Source organism: Cydia fagiglandana, chromosome 6, assembly GCF_963556715.1.
Source record: "Cydia fagiglandana chromosome 6, ilCydFagi1.1, whole genome shotgun sequence".
NCBI lineage: Eukaryota > Metazoa > Arthropoda > Insecta > Lepidoptera > Tortricidae > Cydia > Cydia fagiglandana.
Window position 1 is genome coordinate 15,020,432 of NC_085937.1, and position 17,035 is coordinate 15,037,466.

Below are 17,035 nucleotides of genomic sequence, written 5' to 3' on the forward strand. Positions count from 1 at the left end.
TTGCATAAATTTTGTATTATTTTAAAGATGGATTAGAATTTTTTTTATGGTATTTATTAATATTCTTTTACTGTTCCACTATTTTGAGGGACATTCAAATGACTACAATTGTCATTGCGCCTGTCGGTGTCAAAGTATTCTTCCGTCTAGTTCAGTGACGCCATTGTGAGCCGTAACGACTTTTGCCAGTGTTAAGTTAAATCACAGTTTTCTTAGACAATCTTGGTAAATTGTGTTTTTATTTTACTTATTTATAATCAGTTAGTGCCAAGCTTTTCATTCCGATATTTATTTGTGACCCATGATATGTAGTTTATGTGTAATTTGTTCAAGTGTTCGGTACCATTAGGCTAAATTCCTGTGCGGATAGTTGAGCGCCATTTGGTGGAAAACTTGAAACAATTTTAAATTTGGAAGATTAACCGTGTAATAAGTTCTAATTGAAACTCAATACTCTAAACTACTTAAAGTCTGTTTTGTAATAGCTGTTGTTTAATAACGAAACAGTGAGTAATAAAATAGTGGTGTAAGCTTGGATGGACATTGGTGTAGTCATCGTGTGAATCTTCTTATTCGACTCATGCTAAGTTTTTACTGTTTTCAGGACTAGGAAATTAATAAATTAATCAAAATGGCTGATGATATGCCCACATTCAAATGCGTGCTGGTTGGCGACGGCGGCACTGGCAAAACAACATTCGTCAAACGACATTTGACTGGAGAGTTCGAGAAGCGATACGTCGCAACGCTCGGAGTCGAAGTGCACCCTCTTGTTTTTCACACGAACCGCGGCCCTATTAGATTCAATGTATGGGATACAGCCGGTCAAGAGAAGTTCGGAGGTCTTCGAGACGGGTACTATATTCAAGGACAATGCGCCATAATTATGTTCGACGTAACGTCTCGCGTCACTTACAAAAACGTCCCCAACTGGCACAGAGACTTGGTGCGCGTATGTGAAGGCATCCCCATTGTTTTATGTGGAAACAAAGTTGACATTAAAGACAGGAAGGTCAAAGCGAAAACTATTGTTTTCCACAGGAAAAAAAATCTTCAGGTAAGCTTGCATGTTTTTTTTTCAACTTGTTTAAATTGATTTAGAATATTAGTGCATTATTGACAATATTATTCCAATGGTAGTATCATAATAGTTATGCAGTGACCTTTGTTTGTATACACATTTTAAAGATATATCTTAGTTTAACTTGGATTATAAGACTTCTTTCTTGAGCTGTTATAGCATTGTGAACATAGTTGTGCTGGACATTCCCCATATAAAACGGAAAGTGCTTGAGAAAGGCAAAACTATTGTGGACTATTGTCAAGTCAGTTATATTCATCATTGTTAAGACATTTACTGATTAACATGTTTTCTATGGCAATAGTTCGGTACACAGCGGGAAGAAGTTGATAACTCGAGATACTTTGTTGAAGAAATTTTAACTTTAAATAAATCTGTGTAAGGTTCAAATTTTTTCCCGAAAGTTATCAACTTCTTCCCGCCGTGTACGGACTGTTGACATCGCAATCAACCATACCCCATCGGGTGGAATAGATCTGATCCCGGAGTGATAGTTGAGGTGTTAAGGGTCTAACAAATTTATTTTTCTTCCAGTATTATGACATCTCAGCCAAGTCAAACTACAACTTCGAGAAGCCCTTCCTTTGGCTGGCGCGCAAACTAATTGGTGATGGCAACCTAGAATTTGTGGCTATGCCTGCGCTCGTGCCCCCAGAAGTCACCATGGACCCACAATGGCAGAACCAGATCGAAAAGGATCTCAAAGAGGCTCAAGATACTGCCCTGCCGGATGAAGATGAAGATTTGTAAATATCAAAGATTGTTAAATGAAATGCCCTCTAAACAATGTGATTGGATGAACAAGCAGGACTGTTTCGAAGACAATTTTGTCATAAAATTTTCATTCCATTAGTTTTCTGCTGATTTATAATCATGCATCGGGGTTTTTGGTGCGGGAATGTTTTACACTAGCCAAATAACAGTTAAAAACTGTAGAAAACTACTAATTTAACATTTTTAAGCACATTTTGACCTTACTACCTATGTTTAATTCATAGTTTGGTAATTATTTTACAATAAACAAAGTTATAAATATGTGAAATCATTCCCACACCGAAAACCCTGATGTATTTTTAAAATGGCTAATTGTCTAAATACACAGTGCTTTTATTGTGTTAAGTAAAACAAATTAACCATCATTAATTGTACCCTATGTATTTTTCTTCTTTGTGATCTTTATTGTAACAGTAAACCACTCTAAATCTTAATGTGTAAGTTTCACTAAGTACATGCCATAAGTATGTTGCAGGTCGTTAAAACATGTGAAATATTTGATAACATAAATTATTGTATTGGTTAGGAGTATCTAAAGTATCTTGGAGTGGTCAGGATCCTTTACTAATCTTGAAATCTCAGATGCTTTTGTTTGCTCTGAGGATTGACAATATTTCACTGTAATTGTGGATAATTTTTGAGAATAAACTTTTAAAAAGAAGCAATTTTTTTACCTTACCATCAAAGGATTTGTGACCAAAATAGGCTCATTGCATAACAATTAGTTAAATAGTCCCTTCTGAGAAAATATCAAACCTTTATCAATGCAATGAATCTATGGATATACCATTTCAGTTCTAAGGGTGGCTTTTGTCTATCATCCCTATACGTCAATTTTATTCAGAAATTATAATTTACTAGACTTGTCACAGCCATTCTTTGACAAAGATAGTGTCATGTGCAAAGGCAGGCGTGGCTCACTCCGCGATTTCGTCGCTTTGCTACGGGTAGCTAAAAGTACATCCGTTCGACCCCAATTTTGGGGTTTGCCTTAAGCCGCGCGTGGCGCTGTCGCCACCTAGCGGCCATAAATGTGCTGATCGTAACAGACGCGTTTTGCTAGTGAGTGAGTCTTCTGTACCTAGTACTATTATTTATTCTGTGGCAAAGGTTCCACCGTAGCGACCAAAGAGAATTAAATCACTATAGTAGCGACAAAACAAGTAAAACAACTAAACCAATTTTGGGGAGAGGTCTATCGGACGGATTCATTTTTGAGACACGGGAGGAAGCCTACATGTTTTAGACTTCTAGAAATGCAGAACCTCGAGTTTCTTTCCATGTTGGATCTCGAGATTCTAGTGAATAATATAATATAATAAGTATTAATTTTTTGCTAGCTGTAGCTACTGGGCGCATACCTAGCTATTTTCATCTTATAGAACCAAATTCAGGCTACTACTGAATAGTCAGCCAGACCTGACATAATGATACATTACATATAAAACTCCGTCACATCAGTCTATTTTGGAAATTCCTCGACATTCAGGTGTATACGGGATTAAATAGGTCAAATGTTGATATAGAAAAAAAATTGAATAGCCATATTGAATGTTTATTGACTACATTTTTACACTTTTAAATGCATAGCATATAATTTTAACAACTACTATAACTTATAATATCGCTGATTACTTCTTGGCAGCGGCCTTTTCCCTGGCCTTCTTGCCCTCCATGAGCTTGAGTCGGTCGTCTTCAGACATGTTCTTGTTGATCTTCGTGATGACACCGGTGCCGAGTGTCATATCGCCTAAACGCAGGGTGAAGCGTTGTCCGGTCTCGCATACCATGGGCTTTACCAGGCGCAAGTGTAGGCTGAAAGTTTAAATTAATTAGTTACTCTTGTATACGCAAATGTTGAAACGGTAATTCGTTGTCTGCGTCTATTTCGCACGAATAATGCAAGTGGGATAAACAGTGGCGGATTTTCCCTAAGGCCCGGGGCCGGTCAAGATATTAGGAGCGTCAGCAAGGCGGCAGTGTATAGATGGGTGCTGAGAGAGGGGCGGCTAGTAGTTACTACAGGCAGGGCTCGGAACCGGTATTTTTTATTTTTTAAAAACCCCGATATAGTCCAATATTTTGAATAATTTTATGCTCTCTACGTAGGACTGAATCGTGTATTTAGGTAACAACTTTGTATTATTAGGTTGTCCCATTAAAAATTAAATAATAAACCAAAGAACGAAAAAGAACGTAATAATACCGGTATTTTTGTATGGAGCAAATACCGGTTTCCGACCCCTGACTACAGGGCTTGGGTCCTAGAGCGGCCAACACTGCAAATCCGCCACTGGTGATAAAAATGACTTAACTTCGATGTTCGCGGTAGGCCTTTTGGACGCACTGTATTTTTTAATATCATTTTCCTGTTAGACACAATAAGTCTTTGAAATCACATAATAAGTCAAATTGTCTAAGAATTTTGAATATTATTAGTTATAAAAGCGTACACCATGTTGTCAACATGCTTGGCGCTATCACAGAAAAGATGTAGATGCTATAGACATTTCAACTAAATTACAACTTCCAACAGATTTTTACTCTTTAATAAAATAAGATAACTTTATTTTTCTTTTATTAATAAATAATAAAACTTACGTCGCATCTTCCCCAGGCATAACCATCTCCTTATCAGGAATCGTAACTTGCGACGCGCAATCCCAAGTCATAGAGAACATTTGCAACTGAATGAACGAAGTGAATGGTTTCGACCGGCCACCTTCTTCCTTGCTGAGGATATATACCGCTGCTTCGATATTATCGTGGGCTTTTACTGTTCCGGGTTTAGCCATGACCATACCGCGTTTGATCTGCTCTCTCTTGATGGAACGCACTAAGGCGCCGAGTTGGTCACCGGCCTGAGCTTCCTCTAGGGTTTTGTGGAACATTTCGACGCCAGTGACAGTGGATTTCATGACTTTACCGTGGCCTACGATTTCGCATTCGGTACCCTTCTTCAATACTCCTGAAAACATAATTTACATGGGTTTCAAAAGGTTGTCTATTTAGTTTAATAAATATTTCATATCATACATATGCCATGTGATTTGGAGTATATATTTTGAGGTGGATAAAAAAAACTTTATCGACTATAAACATTAAAAACCCTGTGTAAAAATGCTCAAAGTGTCAAAAATATGTATACAGTACTTTATTGCCTGTACATTAAGGTCGTGTATACATATTTTTGGCACTTTGCCTATATTCATAGCTCTGTTGTTGACTGTACTATTTGTTATATCATCAGACTTTAACAACACCATTGGAATTAGAAGGGAAGTGCATTTGCTCAACTTATTGGAAGGAACAGTATGGCTCAGATTTCGTTACATGTTACATTGCTTATCACTGATACTGAGATATAATTTAATCAAATCTAAATGGCTAGGATTAGTCAGTGTGTTGTTATTGTTATTATGACTTCAGAGGCCTCATTGCTGGGAGTCTTACCTCTATGCAGACGGCCAGTAACAACAGTGCCTCGTCCAGGAATCGTGTGCACGGACTCAACAGGCAAGAGGAACGGCTTGTCCAGCTCTCGGATGGGTGTGGGGATGAAGGAGTCCACTTCTTTCAGCAGACTTGTGATGGCTTCGGCGCCGATTTCGGGGCTCTTGCCTTCGAGGGCGCAGAGGGCTGATCCTGAAATTAGTGGGGTTGAAAGTTTGAGAGCTTTTATTTGCTGGTTGTATGAAGATGCGTTTTTTTGGAGTTTTACAGTAAGTTAATGATGATTAGGTTAATTATTGCTAGGCTCACTTAGTAAGCTGTGACATGTCCAGGTCAATGTTAGGAATGAATGGGGGCTAGTCAATTTCATGTCTCAAATCAGCACAGTGGTTCATTTAGACTAGTGCTGGGCAAAGACCAAAAGGATTGTCGCCTATTGATAAGTCATAGTTGCTTGACGCAGAATAGTCAAAACTATGTGTACTATACTATCTTATTCCGAACCTTTAATAACTGGAATCTTATCACCATCATATCCCATTTCGGTCATCAGCTCTCTAATCTCCATCTCGACCAGCTCAACCATCTCCTGATCAGCCGCGTCCACTTTATTGATGAACACCACTACATGCTGGATGCCAATCTGCTTGGCTAACAACAAGTGCTCGCGGGTCTGGGGCATGACGCCGTCGGTGGCGGCTACTACGAGGATGGCGCCGTCCATTTGAGCTGTGCCTGTGATCATGTTCTGAAAATGAATGGATTGATGTTTTTTTTTAAATATTTGATTTGGATTTTAAAGCTATTTAAAGAAAAGTGGTAAAAAGTATTAAAAATAACTTGTGTGAAGATTTGTAACAACATTTTTGATTTAGACAATCTTTGAAAAAGCTCCAACCATTATCTCTTTTATTGTTTTTTTATTCGAGACTAGTTGACAAGAATAATTAATTAATTTAATTATGCTCCGGTAGGATCTATATTTAAATAAAACTGGCTTTGACAAACACAAACCTTAATGTAGTCAGCATGCCCAGGGCAGTCTGTGTGGCCATAATGCCTGGTTTCAGTCTGATACTCCACATGGGCCACATTGATAGTAATGCCTCTAGCTTTCTCCTCTGGAGCATTGTCAATGTCGGAGTAACCTTTCTTTTGGGCCAAATTGAGATCGGCTAATACTGTAACATAATAAACATTTCATGATGATGGGATGACAAGTTACCACCGTCATCACTAATATTTGAATTGGTTTAAACCAACATAAATAAAAAGGTTGTTAATCATTTTTAAGACTAAGCTTTTAAGTTAGGCTGTGTAAGGTTTTTAAAAATGCACCTAGCAGTGGTGAGGCAAACCAGCTTGCATATTTTGAGAAAATTTATTCAATAAGCATTAAATTACCATTAAATTAAAAAGTAATCTCACTCTTGACCAATGGATATGCTTACTACCAGTAACATTTTTTTTAGATTTGGCTGGGCTTTTAATGCTTTTTGCTTCATAGTGGAATAAAACTGACTGCAAGTTTGGTCTTGCCATTAAGCCCTAGATTTAATACATCTCTTTTTGACACCATGCCAGTTTCCTACCTGCCAGGTCAAGTTCTCACATAAGCCAAGTAAAGTAGGAGCAATGAAGCATCTGTGTGTGTCAGCTAAAAGAACCTATACCTATATTATGTGCACCTTTATTTGTACTTATGAATGTAACATACCTTTAGTAATGGCAGCTGTTAGGGTAGTTTTTCCATGATCAACATGACCAATTGTGCCAACATTACAATGAGGTTTGGTTCTCTCAAAGACCTGCTTCTCTGCATAGTTTCTTCTTAGCACAATACTCAAAGGGCTAAGGCCGGGAAACCCTGTATTTCTGAGATGAGAACATTGCCCTTGTTTTAGAACTATCTTTAATGCTGAAAATGTATAGATTTCGGTGAAGTGCAGTTAATATAAAATCAATAAACCTAACCTAAAAATTATCTAGACTCGCAAATCCAAAAACAATGGGAAAAAACTAAAATATAGTCGCTAATTAAGATACTTATATATTATAATAGTGCAATGCCTTAAAGAACACTCAGGTTGATTGATCTTTTACATAATAATCACAACCTTAACCATTACTCTGATATAGATAGAAATGTTGTTTCAAATAAAATTACATTAAAAGTATTGAGCAAGTAGCATTAGTTAGGTCCTAAGATTGTTAAATTAATGATATAAGCTACTGACATGGTAAATTTAACGAATTATTAACACTTATCTTACCTGGGCTAACCAAACTTTTGGCAAAAGATAGAGTCGCCATTATATATTGGACACCGGTATGTGTGTAATAAATAAATAGCTGGTATTTATCGAAACACTATTTACCGACTTTTATTGTAAAAGCCCGGTAATAAAGAAAACTTAGTTCAATTTTCCAATACCTTTTCCATCTGACTTTTCCGACTGAAAAAAAAATATCCATAGATATTATAGACTTGGATCATAGACTATACTTCACGGATGATCTTTTTTAAATTTAAATTGGACTTAAGCAGTATCCAGACGGGATGATCAAATCAACCGATTTGATCATAAATAAAATTGGTGTCAATCTCCAATTTAATCACCAATATTAAATTTATGGTGTTATTAGAGCCTTCTAAATTGAAAAATAACCTAGAACGAAAATACTGGCGTCGCAAATTGGTATCCTTGCGTCCGCACCTCATTTTATTGCTAATAATCGGCGAGCCAAATAATTTTATTGGCGTTTGCGTTCGAACGTCCTGATTCGATCGGGCAAATCAATCAGATTGGTGAAAAATTGACTAATCTGGATATGCCTTTACGATTCAATTTTAAAGCCGTATTATGCCGGCTACATACGTAACGATAAAACTGTGCAGTCCGACTGTGCAGATAAATCGAACCGTGTGTATGACAAATCGTTGTAGATTATCGTAACGATTTGTCATACACACGGTTCGATTAGCACGGGAGCTTTTTCAACGCGCGTTAAAAAAGCGTTTGAATGACACAAATGGATAACCATGTATGTATTCACACGACAGCGGTGGCGCTTTTTATCAAGCGTTGTTGGATTTTCAACTTTAAGCCTTGGTCGTTAAATCGAATTTAGAGTGCGGATAGATTCAAGCGCTTTTTTAAGCCCCCATTCGCACGATAGCTTTTCAACGCGCGTTAAAAAAGCACTTGAATCTGTCCACACTCTAAATTCGACTTAACGACCAAGTCTAAAATCCAACAACGCTTGATAAAAATAGCCACCACTGTCGTGAGAAGATGTAATAATGTTTTGAAAAGATGTGTCCCGCCGAGTTTGTTGCCGGTCCCATATTGGGATACCCTCCTCCAATTGAGGGGGGATTTAAATCTTCTCGGGGCAGAGGTGTACGGTTGGAGCCGGTAAAGGTGTATTTGACGTTCATAAGCGCATTGTAATATGCCTACTTGAATAAACTATTTTTTATCTTTTATCTTATCTTATCTGAACACATGTACATGGTTATCCATTTGTGTCATTCAAACGCTTTTTTAACGCGCGTTGAAAAAGCTGCCGTGCGAATGGAGGCTAACGCGCGTTGAAAAAGCTCTTGTGCGAATGGGGGCTAATAATACTACCAAAGTCCGAAGGCGAGGCTATTCGCTATGTGCACGACTGGTGCTGCCCTCATTTTCGCGGAATTTCTACGTTAAATCTTATGGAGTAAAATTAGTTCAAGCGGCTGCCGCTAGTACTAATGTCGGACATTCTATAAGATTACCCTGATTACCTGTGTTTTGTTTGTGACGATCAGCGCCACCGACTTCGCACGTTCCCAATAACCTCGAAAATCGAAGTTCGTTAATTTCGAGCAACTATATCTCTGTCACTCTGATTACGCCTTTATTGGAGTAAAAGAGAAAGATGACAGAAATTTGCGAATTTCGGTATTCGCGCTGGGCCCTCAAGCCCGCTCCACACTCGTGCGCTATTTCTTTACCTGCCTTTCTATCGCTCTCGGTAAGCCCTCATCCCCTATGATAAGACCTACCCTTGAGCATCTTTAATTAAAATAAGTTTATGCTGAATTTATAACAATCTTTAATATATTTCAACGTAAGTATCTTAAATTACTAAATAATATTTTTAAATATACAGTAAGTACTTCACGTGCATCATATCATCAGATATTAATTATTAAATATAACAGTTTTTCATCATCCACCACGGAAAAAATAAACAAATAAGTAATAATAATAGCGAATTTTACAAAATTGTCAATGTTTAGTTACACAAGAATTAACACTAAGACCGGTCAAGGTACTAGCGGATGCTACTAGGGGTCGTTCACAAATTACGTTGGGTTTCATTTTACTAACAAGTAATAATAATAAGTTACGCAAGTCCCAATTTCATCATGTGTTTTTATTTATTACGATGCCAATTTGAGTTTTACTATTTATAACTAGAGATAAAAAGTAAAACTTATCAAGAAATAACTTAATGCTTACATTTGCATCATGTAACACGCAAAAAAAGGTATGGAATCAAATGGGACGCTAATAATGAGATAATTACCTATTATCCTTAAGTTAGTGTAGTGGCTGTGAGTCAAGACAAAACCCACCTAAATTGGGTACTCACTGTATCCAGTAAAGCTTCTAGTCTAGTTACATTTTCTAATTTAGTGACCCTATTTAAGTAAATTATTGCAAAATGTCAGCGACAGCACATCTACAATCATTTGTACCGTCAGTGCGGTTGTTACTTAAATATTAAAGGGAGATATTTCATTTAAGAACGATACAGTTCTCCGACTATTACTTATTCGTGAAGTTTAACTTTGTACAACTTAATGGTAAAAAAAGATGTTTAACAATAAATCTACCTACATAGAGCAAGATATGTTTTTTGAACAATAATCAAGCAATAGTAAATCGATAATATTAGAGAAACTCCTTGAAAAACTGTAGGTATTAAAAGTCAAAATCGTCACTGCTTGGAGTATCCACGCGAATCTGGAAATCCTGAGTAATAACTACAGGATCAGATTCATCTTCAGGTACATACGTTTTTGAAGAATCTGAAAAAAAAAACATATATTTAAATCAAATGAAAAATCTTCATTTTTAGGGAACTATTGCCTACAAATAAACTAGCATAGGTACATATTATCAAATATTATGAAATACATATATCTTTAAAAAGACTCATTATGGCTGCGGTGCATTTTGGTAGCGCATAGTGGTAATATTACCTATAATATATCAATAACTCAACAAAACACCAAAACCATACTATGTTTTTAGTGTCTGACCATGCTTTACATTTGCGATTTACCAACAAAAATGTTTCTCACCATTATCAAAGTCATTCTGGGATCCCAAGTTTAATGTCAGTGTGCTTCCAATTTCAGTAGCCATAGAATCTGGTATCTTAAACGATTGCTCTTGAGAATTAGTTGTTGCTGCACTTGGAAAGCTGATATTGGTGGTGTTTTTCACAACATCCGACCCTTTTTTAGGAGTTTTAAAGTCAATTATCCTTTTAGGTTTCTTTTCAATATTTTGTTCCGTTGGAGGCTTTCGTCCGTTTTCTTCCCCGTTTGTATTATTTTCCTCATTATGCTTAAGATTCTCATTATTCTGCTTTTCTAAAACAGCTTTCATAGCTGCATTATCATTACCTTTATTAGAAGTATTATCTTGTTTACCCTTTTTACTTCTGGGTGTACCAATCAGGATAACATTTTTCTTTTTGTTTATTTCTCTAAGCGCTTGAATAGATTCCTCGTCTTCAGGGTCCGAAGTAGCTTCAATAGGAAAGTCAACATTAAATTTCCGTTTCAACTTCTTTTGGAACATCTCTAACTCTGTTTTGGTTACTTTCTTCGGACTGACTATTGGCCCTTTGTAGGTATTTATGAAGCTAAATTTGGCTAAACGATCGGCCACAGGAAGTTTTTCAGCTTTGTCGGCCTTCTGTATGGCCCATTCTAGTCGCTTCTTGTATTGCTTGGAGTTTAATGGACGTCGGAACCTCTTTTTATTTTGAGTGTAAGGTTCCAAATTTTCTGGAGATATCCAAGCCCGTGTGGCGCCCTTCTCGTCGAAAAACACGACGTTGTAATGTGTCTGAATAAAATACAATATTTATTAAATTTATACACATATAATATGTATAATAAAATTAATAAACAATGTAACTTGTGAACAGGGTACAATATTATATTTTTGGTAGCGGTGTTCACGTTCAATTAAATGTACATCAGTTTTTTTGGTCATTACTCAATAAAACTGCCGCACGCTATGATCAGCCGCATTCATACCAGCGAGCTAAGTGCTTGCTGTTATTAGGTCTAAGGTGCAACAGTACCGGTATATCGGAGAATCCGTCGAGCCAGTAGAACTGCTCGGTGTCCGGCTCGTCGTCCACCATGGCGGGCCACCACGGCCAGCCGGGCAGCCGCGCCCACACCAGCGAGCCGGCCGAGTACTCGCTGTGGATCAGGTCTTCTTCGTCTGATATACGCAGCGGAGTTTCCGGGGCGGAGCAGTCTGCTACAGATTTATCTGAAAGTTGCGAAAGTTTTAAATTAAAATTAGTTATGTCTTACAAACCATAAGCATTTTAAGTAACTTCGACGTAAACTGAGAAGTAAACAAAACAACTTAATGAATTCTATAAAAAATATACTCATAAAGCTTGAATAGCATGCTTATACCGAACTTATCATCGAGTAGACGAAGAGCCTTTCTAGTAGGACCTAAGAGGACAGAAACTTCAAAACATGCGTTACCCAAATGCATCTATTTGCTTACACTGGTCCCTGATTGCGTGTAGACCTTAAGCCGTAGTATAACTATTTGCTACTACAGCTGTCTTACGACTGAGAGGGACAGGGAAACAACATACATATGTACTGATACATTTTTCTGCTAATACGGATCTTAACAACAAACAGACGGATGAATTAACCCCTTCAGGCGCGTAAATGGGAGAAAAGCCCTGTTTAAGGGCTGATTTAGACGGCGCGCGAACTCGCATGCGATTACGTCCAATTCAACCGACCAATCAAAACCCGTAATGATATGAAACTCGCATGCGAGTTCTCGCATCGTCCAAATTAGCCCTGACTTACCTGGATTCATAGTGCAATACCACTTAGGCGGCAGCTGATGAGAGTCAACAATATGCGGCAGATGACGCCAGGAGTTACAAGCGTCGCATTGTACCTGTGAATACAATTATTTGTGATTATTGTCTTAGAGTAAAAACATTCATTTTATCATTATGTATTCGGTTAACGGTTAATTTACATTGTCTAAGTAACAGTCAAAGTTGCGGATGCGACAATGTTGGCAATTTTAGTTTTTACGAGCTTTGATTTGTAATATTCGTACGTAAGCTGTCTTCTAAACTGTTTAAATTTATGTCAAATATGAATTGATTGAGCTGAAACCTGGAATACAAGAGAAACCCTTTAGGTAATAAAATACCGCAACCTATTAAGTTGTTCTCGTCAGAATCGTCTTGGTATATAAAAGACTTTCTAATATTGAAGCTTGTATTAGAAATATTTTTTACACATAAAGTTATTCTTAATTAAGTGGCGATGGTATACAAAACTTGTGTCTTACGTAATAAATGAATAAGCCCTAAAGCCTTCATCAGTTCATATGAGCTAGTTTAATTGTCAAAAATCTTTTGATATAATACCTATCTATCATTGTGTAGCACATATTCGACAAATAGGTACTTAGGTAGACCGCCGTCAGATATATCGGAGCGGCCAAGGTGTTCACAATATCTGAACACGCGCTCTAACGCCTTGACTATAGAGGGGTGTTAAGATATTTGTGAGCACCTTGGCCGCTCCGATATATGGCCCAGTTTTATAAAGTTACAAGTTACAGGTTACAAGAGTACAGGCTACAGGCACCTGTAATGCACTGTGAACGGCTACAGGTGTTTTATAAATACACATAAATAATTACAGTTGTAAAGAACCACGGTCAATCTCGATTACATGTGAAATCTACAGGTGTGAAGGACATCACTATTTTTAAAAAAACGTGTGTCATAGATACTCGGTTCTCTACTAAATTATGTGTTTTTGTTTGCTGTAAAATATTAATTACTGGAAAAATGGCCAGAAATGAAGGAAAAATCGAGTGGTTGAGAGCGGCGTTCCATGCCAAGGATATACTTTTTGGGCCGTTTTCAGATTCAGATTAAGTTAGATTTAAAGAAATATTTACGTAATAAGTAAATAACATGTAAATAAGTAGGTACTCTTTCACATTCTCACATTAAAATGTATCGTTTCGGTAGCGGCTCAAAGATAAATACGGTGTGTATCGAAAATTATGAATAGTACACTTTACCATAATGTGAATGCACTATACTTATATAAAGAGACGAATGCATGGAAAAGTATGCATGCCCTGGCACAATCGTTGGCGTTGGTGCTTAACAATAAAGAGTAAAGTTTAAAATCTCTCAGAAAACGAGTCTACAAGTAACTGCTGTTGTGCTGTTACAGGACTCAAGACGTATGTAAGTTTTTGTTACAAGTGTACCAATCTACACTTGTAATTTACAATTTTTTTATAAAACGCCTGTTCGATTATGAGTTTAAAACTATAAAACTCCCGTATTTTCGTCTATGGTTGAGCTACAGGCACTTGTACCTGTAACCTGTAAAATTGTAACACAGTACTTTTATAAAACGCAAATTGTAAAAAACGGAGCAAGTGTTGCCAGTAAACGCCTGTAAACTTGTAACTTGTAACTTTATAAAACTGGGCCCTGATGGCGACTGTACAGTAAGATAATTATTTTAGTTTAATTTACTACGTACCCATAAACCGGGGCCGCGTCGCTTCTGCAACCACGCCAGACGTTGGTGGTGGGAGCTCCCAGGCGCGGGCTGACTCAAAGCTTCTTTGTAGGAGCTGTAATGTAATACAATACATATCGTATTATCGCGTCATACCCAACCAAAAGGTCAGGGTAAGTGAGCAGATCAGGCATCTGGGCTATAAACGCGAAAATCGAAGTTCGCAAATTGCGGGGATTTTTCTGTCACTCTAATTACGCCTTCATCGGAGTAAAAGAGAAAGATCCCCGCAATTTGCGAATTTCGGTTTTCACGGTAGCCGCTCTGATAACTTTGGTTTTCGTGTACAAAAAAGGTTACCGTTTGGTCCTTTTGTCAGAGACTGCCACCTACCTTGGTACCTACCTAAAGTACCTAATTAATATTTAATATCACAGCCATAACAATCCATTGAACTATATTATTATTTACTTACTACTTTTTGGTCGCGTACTTCACGCCCCGCTCCCCTCGCCTGCAGGTTGCGATTGCTACAATTTAATTGACTTCTCTATAATTATGAAATAAAATAGTATAATAATGTTACCTGCTAGTTTGAGAAAGCTCTTTTTCAGTCATCGTGTTATCTGCAAACGTTGCATGCCGTTTTTTTGGTTTGTTTGCCTCCTCCTGGGAACTCATGGTGCTACCGCTAATGCACTACAACAACAACAAGAAATAAAAGTAGCAATGTGGGTATGATACGATTTTTATAGCAAACGTGTGGTAGTCCACCCAATTCAATTTGACAAAATTGACAGTGATGAGTTGATGACAATAGCTATTATAGATAACTATACGAAGTGTTTTATTCATATAAAAAAATGATCTTAGAAAAATCTTTTAATATACATTATATTTCATTACCACCGGTTGATGAGCTTCTTCAGTCGGTTCATGAGCGTTTTCAATTGGTAATTTTGCGTTTTCCATATCGTATGACTTTTTTCAATAAATTGAGACAAAATAATGATGATAAGATATTGTTTTTAAGGTAACTTAAACTTCTTCAACGTACGTGAAAAAATGAAATAGTGGAATGTGAATTTCCCGCCATTCTATGTCCGGATACATTAAAAAAAAACTTAAATAAGTCCATCAATATTCTGCTATAGTCTGTCAAGCCATTTCCGTCCGTTGAAAAAGCGGCAATTTAAAAACGTAGGCCCGAAGAGTAATCCTCCTATAGAAAATTTTAATTTCGCGCCTATTTCTACTGACAAAGTTGTTAGACCGGCTATAACACAACTGTATACAAATCAATTTGATTCGATTTGGACCACACTTTTTACCAACATATTGCCAACACAACAAAAGCAAAACAAAAACTTTTCTTGTAGAAAAGTCAAGGGCCCAACCAAGGGTCCAACGTTTTCTGTTCTCTTTCAAGGCGCAGCAACTAGTATAATTTCTCTCTCCTCGCTCGTTAAAAATGCCGTTTGTCAAAAAAGGACAACCATACTGTTGACAAGGTGGACTTCAAATCAAGTGTTGCCTTTCTTGATGCGCCCAGTCTGTATATGTGTGCGTAAAAGCGTATATGTGTGCTCTTTTAGGGATGTAAAAAGTCGATTTTAATCATGTTATATATCGATAAACGCTACATAGCGGAACGAAATAGCGATTAATTGAAGCTTCAATATCTTCGTTAAACATAAACATAATTGAAATGCTAATGGATAATGAATATATTATAATATAATAATATAATTCAATTATTGCGGAACACCTATTTTAGGAGGTATTTATGTATTTTAATTAAATATCTGAACTTTCCCTTGGTTCCCTGCTGGGGCGTGACTATAAAATTGTAATCTGATAACCACAATAAAGAATAAAAGCGTTTTTGGTCATTTTAGGTATCGTTAAGCCTTTGAAGTAAAATTAAAATTGCAAGAAATGTCGATAGTTTATCGATATGACTTTATCGACATGGCTACAGCAACGTGGGCCTCATTGTTAATCGTACACTAAACAAAAGTGGCAACAGTGACAGCTCGCTGAGACACCGTCTTTATATATTATTAAGTCTATGGGCCCAACCTTTTCTGTTCTCTTTCACGACGCAGCAACTAGTATCATTTCTCTCACCTCGCTCTTTTAAAATGCCGTTTGTCAAAAAAGGACAACCATACTGTTGACAAGGCGGACTTCAAATCAAGTGTTGCCTTTCTTGATGCGCCCACCCTGTGTATGTGTGCGTAAAAGCGTATATGTGTGCTCTTTTAGGGATGTGAAAAGTCGATTTTAATCATGTTATATATCGATAAACGCTACACAGCGGAACGAAATTGCGATTAATTGAAGCTTCAATATCTTCGTTAAACATAAACATTATTGAAATGCTAATGGATAATGAATATATTATAATATAATAATATAATTCAATTATTGCGGAACACCTATTTTAGGAGGTATTTATGTATTTTAATTAAATATCTGAACTTTCCCTTGGTTCCCTGCTGGGGCGTGACTATAAAATTGTGATCTGATAACCACAATAAAGAATAAAAGCGTTTTTGGTCATTTTAGGTATCGTTAAGCCTTTGAAGTAAAATTAAAATTGCAAGAAATGTCGATAGTTTATCGATATGACTTTATCGACATGGCTACAGCAACGTGGGCCACATTGTTAATCGTACACTAAACAAAAGTGGCAACAGTGACAGCTCGCTGAGACTACGTCTACGTCTATATATGTCTATATTATGTCTATGAGAAAAGTAGTCAATTGTATTACTTTTTAAATTTGAAAGAACATGTGTCACTAAAATATACTAATATTAGGAATAAATAAAAGTTTTCATAAAAATAAATCTAGAAATAGATTTGCGGGACTTTAAAAATAT

At 36.9% G+C, this 17,035-nt stretch overlaps 3 protein-coding genes across 5 annotated transcripts; 1 reads left to right on the forward strand and 2 right to left on the reverse strand.

The window, feature by feature from the left end:
- The first annotated feature begins 86 nt into the window (after positions 1-86).
- Positions 87-2,516, forward strand: LOC134665291 (GTP-binding nuclear protein Ran). Of its 3 annotated transcripts, none has more exons than XM_063522190.1 (3): positions 87-225; positions 605-1,057; positions 1,616-2,516. In XM_063522190.1, the coding sequence occupies exons 2-3, from the start codon at positions 632-634 to the stop codon at positions 1,829-1,831; spliced, it is 642 nt and encodes a 213-aa protein (XP_063378260.1). In that variant the 5' UTR covers positions 87-225; positions 605-631; the 3' UTR covers positions 1,832-2,516. The 3 variants fall into 3 exon arrangements, with proteins under 3 accessions (XP_063378260.1, XP_063378261.1, XP_063378262.1); XM_063522191.1 differs by lacking the exon at positions 87-225 and adding an exon at positions 390-506; XM_063522192.1 differs by lacking the exon at positions 87-225 and having other exon boundaries at positions 589-1,057.
- An 873-nt stretch (positions 2,517-3,389) lies between these two features.
- LOC134665292 (elongation factor Tu) lies at positions 3,390-7,778 on the reverse strand. Its single transcript, XM_063522193.1, has 7 exons — positions 7,582-7,778; positions 7,026-7,226; positions 6,323-6,489; positions 5,813-6,056; positions 5,309-5,500; positions 4,457-4,823; positions 3,390-3,670 (listed from the first exon to the last, which is right to left on the reverse strand). Exons 1-7 carry the CDS (start codon positions 7,619-7,621, stop codon positions 3,487-3,489), a joined length of 1,395 nt encoding a protein of 464 aa, XP_063378263.1. The 5' UTR covers positions 7,622-7,778; the 3' UTR covers positions 3,390-3,486.
- A 2,221-nt stretch (positions 7,779-9,999) lies between these two features.
- LOC134665599 (zinc finger CW-type PWWP domain protein 1-like) lies at positions 10,000-15,121 on the reverse strand. The gene is made up of 7 exons (XM_063522564.1): positions 15,054-15,121; positions 14,734-14,846; positions 14,169-14,262; positions 12,447-12,540; positions 11,681-11,877; positions 10,665-11,439; positions 10,000-10,388 (listed from the first exon to the last, which is right to left on the reverse strand). Exons 1-7 carry the CDS (start codon positions 15,117-15,119, stop codon positions 10,282-10,284), a joined length of 1,446 nt encoding a protein of 481 aa, XP_063378634.1. The 5' UTR covers positions 15,120-15,121; the 3' UTR covers positions 10,000-10,281.
- Positions 15,122-17,035: the final 1,914 nt, after the last annotated feature.

What these genes read in the sequence shown, in the direction of transcription:
- LOC134665291 (XM_063522190.1), top strand. Translation starts at nt 632, where the DNA reads ATGGCTGATGATATGCCCACATTCAAATGCGTGCTGGTTGGCGACGGC. An exon ending in ACAGGAAAAAAAATCTTCAG is followed by an intron (nt 1,058 to 1,615) that starts GTAAGCTTGCAT and finishes TTTTTCTTCCAG; the next exon opens with TATTATGACATCTCAGCCAA.
- LOC134665292 (XM_063522193.1), bottom strand. Translation starts at nt 7,621, where the DNA reads ATGGCGACTCTATCTTTTGCCAAAAGTTTGGTTAGCCCAG. An exon ending in CAAAAGTTTGGTTAGCCCAG is followed by an intron (nt 7,227 to 7,581) that starts GTAAGATAAGTG and finishes ATACATTTTCAG; the next exon opens with CATTAAAGATAGTTCTAAAA. An exon ending in TAAGATTCCAGTTATTAAAG is followed by an intron (nt 5,501 to 5,812) that starts GTTCGGAATAAG and finishes CACTAATTTCAG; the next exon opens with GATCAGCCCTCTGCGCCCTC.
- LOC134665599 (XM_063522564.1), bottom strand. Translation starts at nt 15,119, where the DNA reads ATGGAAAACGCAAAATTACCAATTGAAAACGCTCATGAACCGACTGAA. An exon ending in AAGAAGCTCATCAACCGGTG is followed by an intron (nt 14,847 to 15,053) that starts GTAATGAAATAT and finishes TTGTTGTTGTAG; the next exon opens with TGCATTAGCGGTAGCACCAT. An exon ending in ACGGATTCTCCGATATACCG is followed by an intron (nt 11,440 to 11,680) that starts GTACTGTTGCAC and finishes TATTTTATTCAG; the next exon opens with ACACATTACAACGTCGTGTT.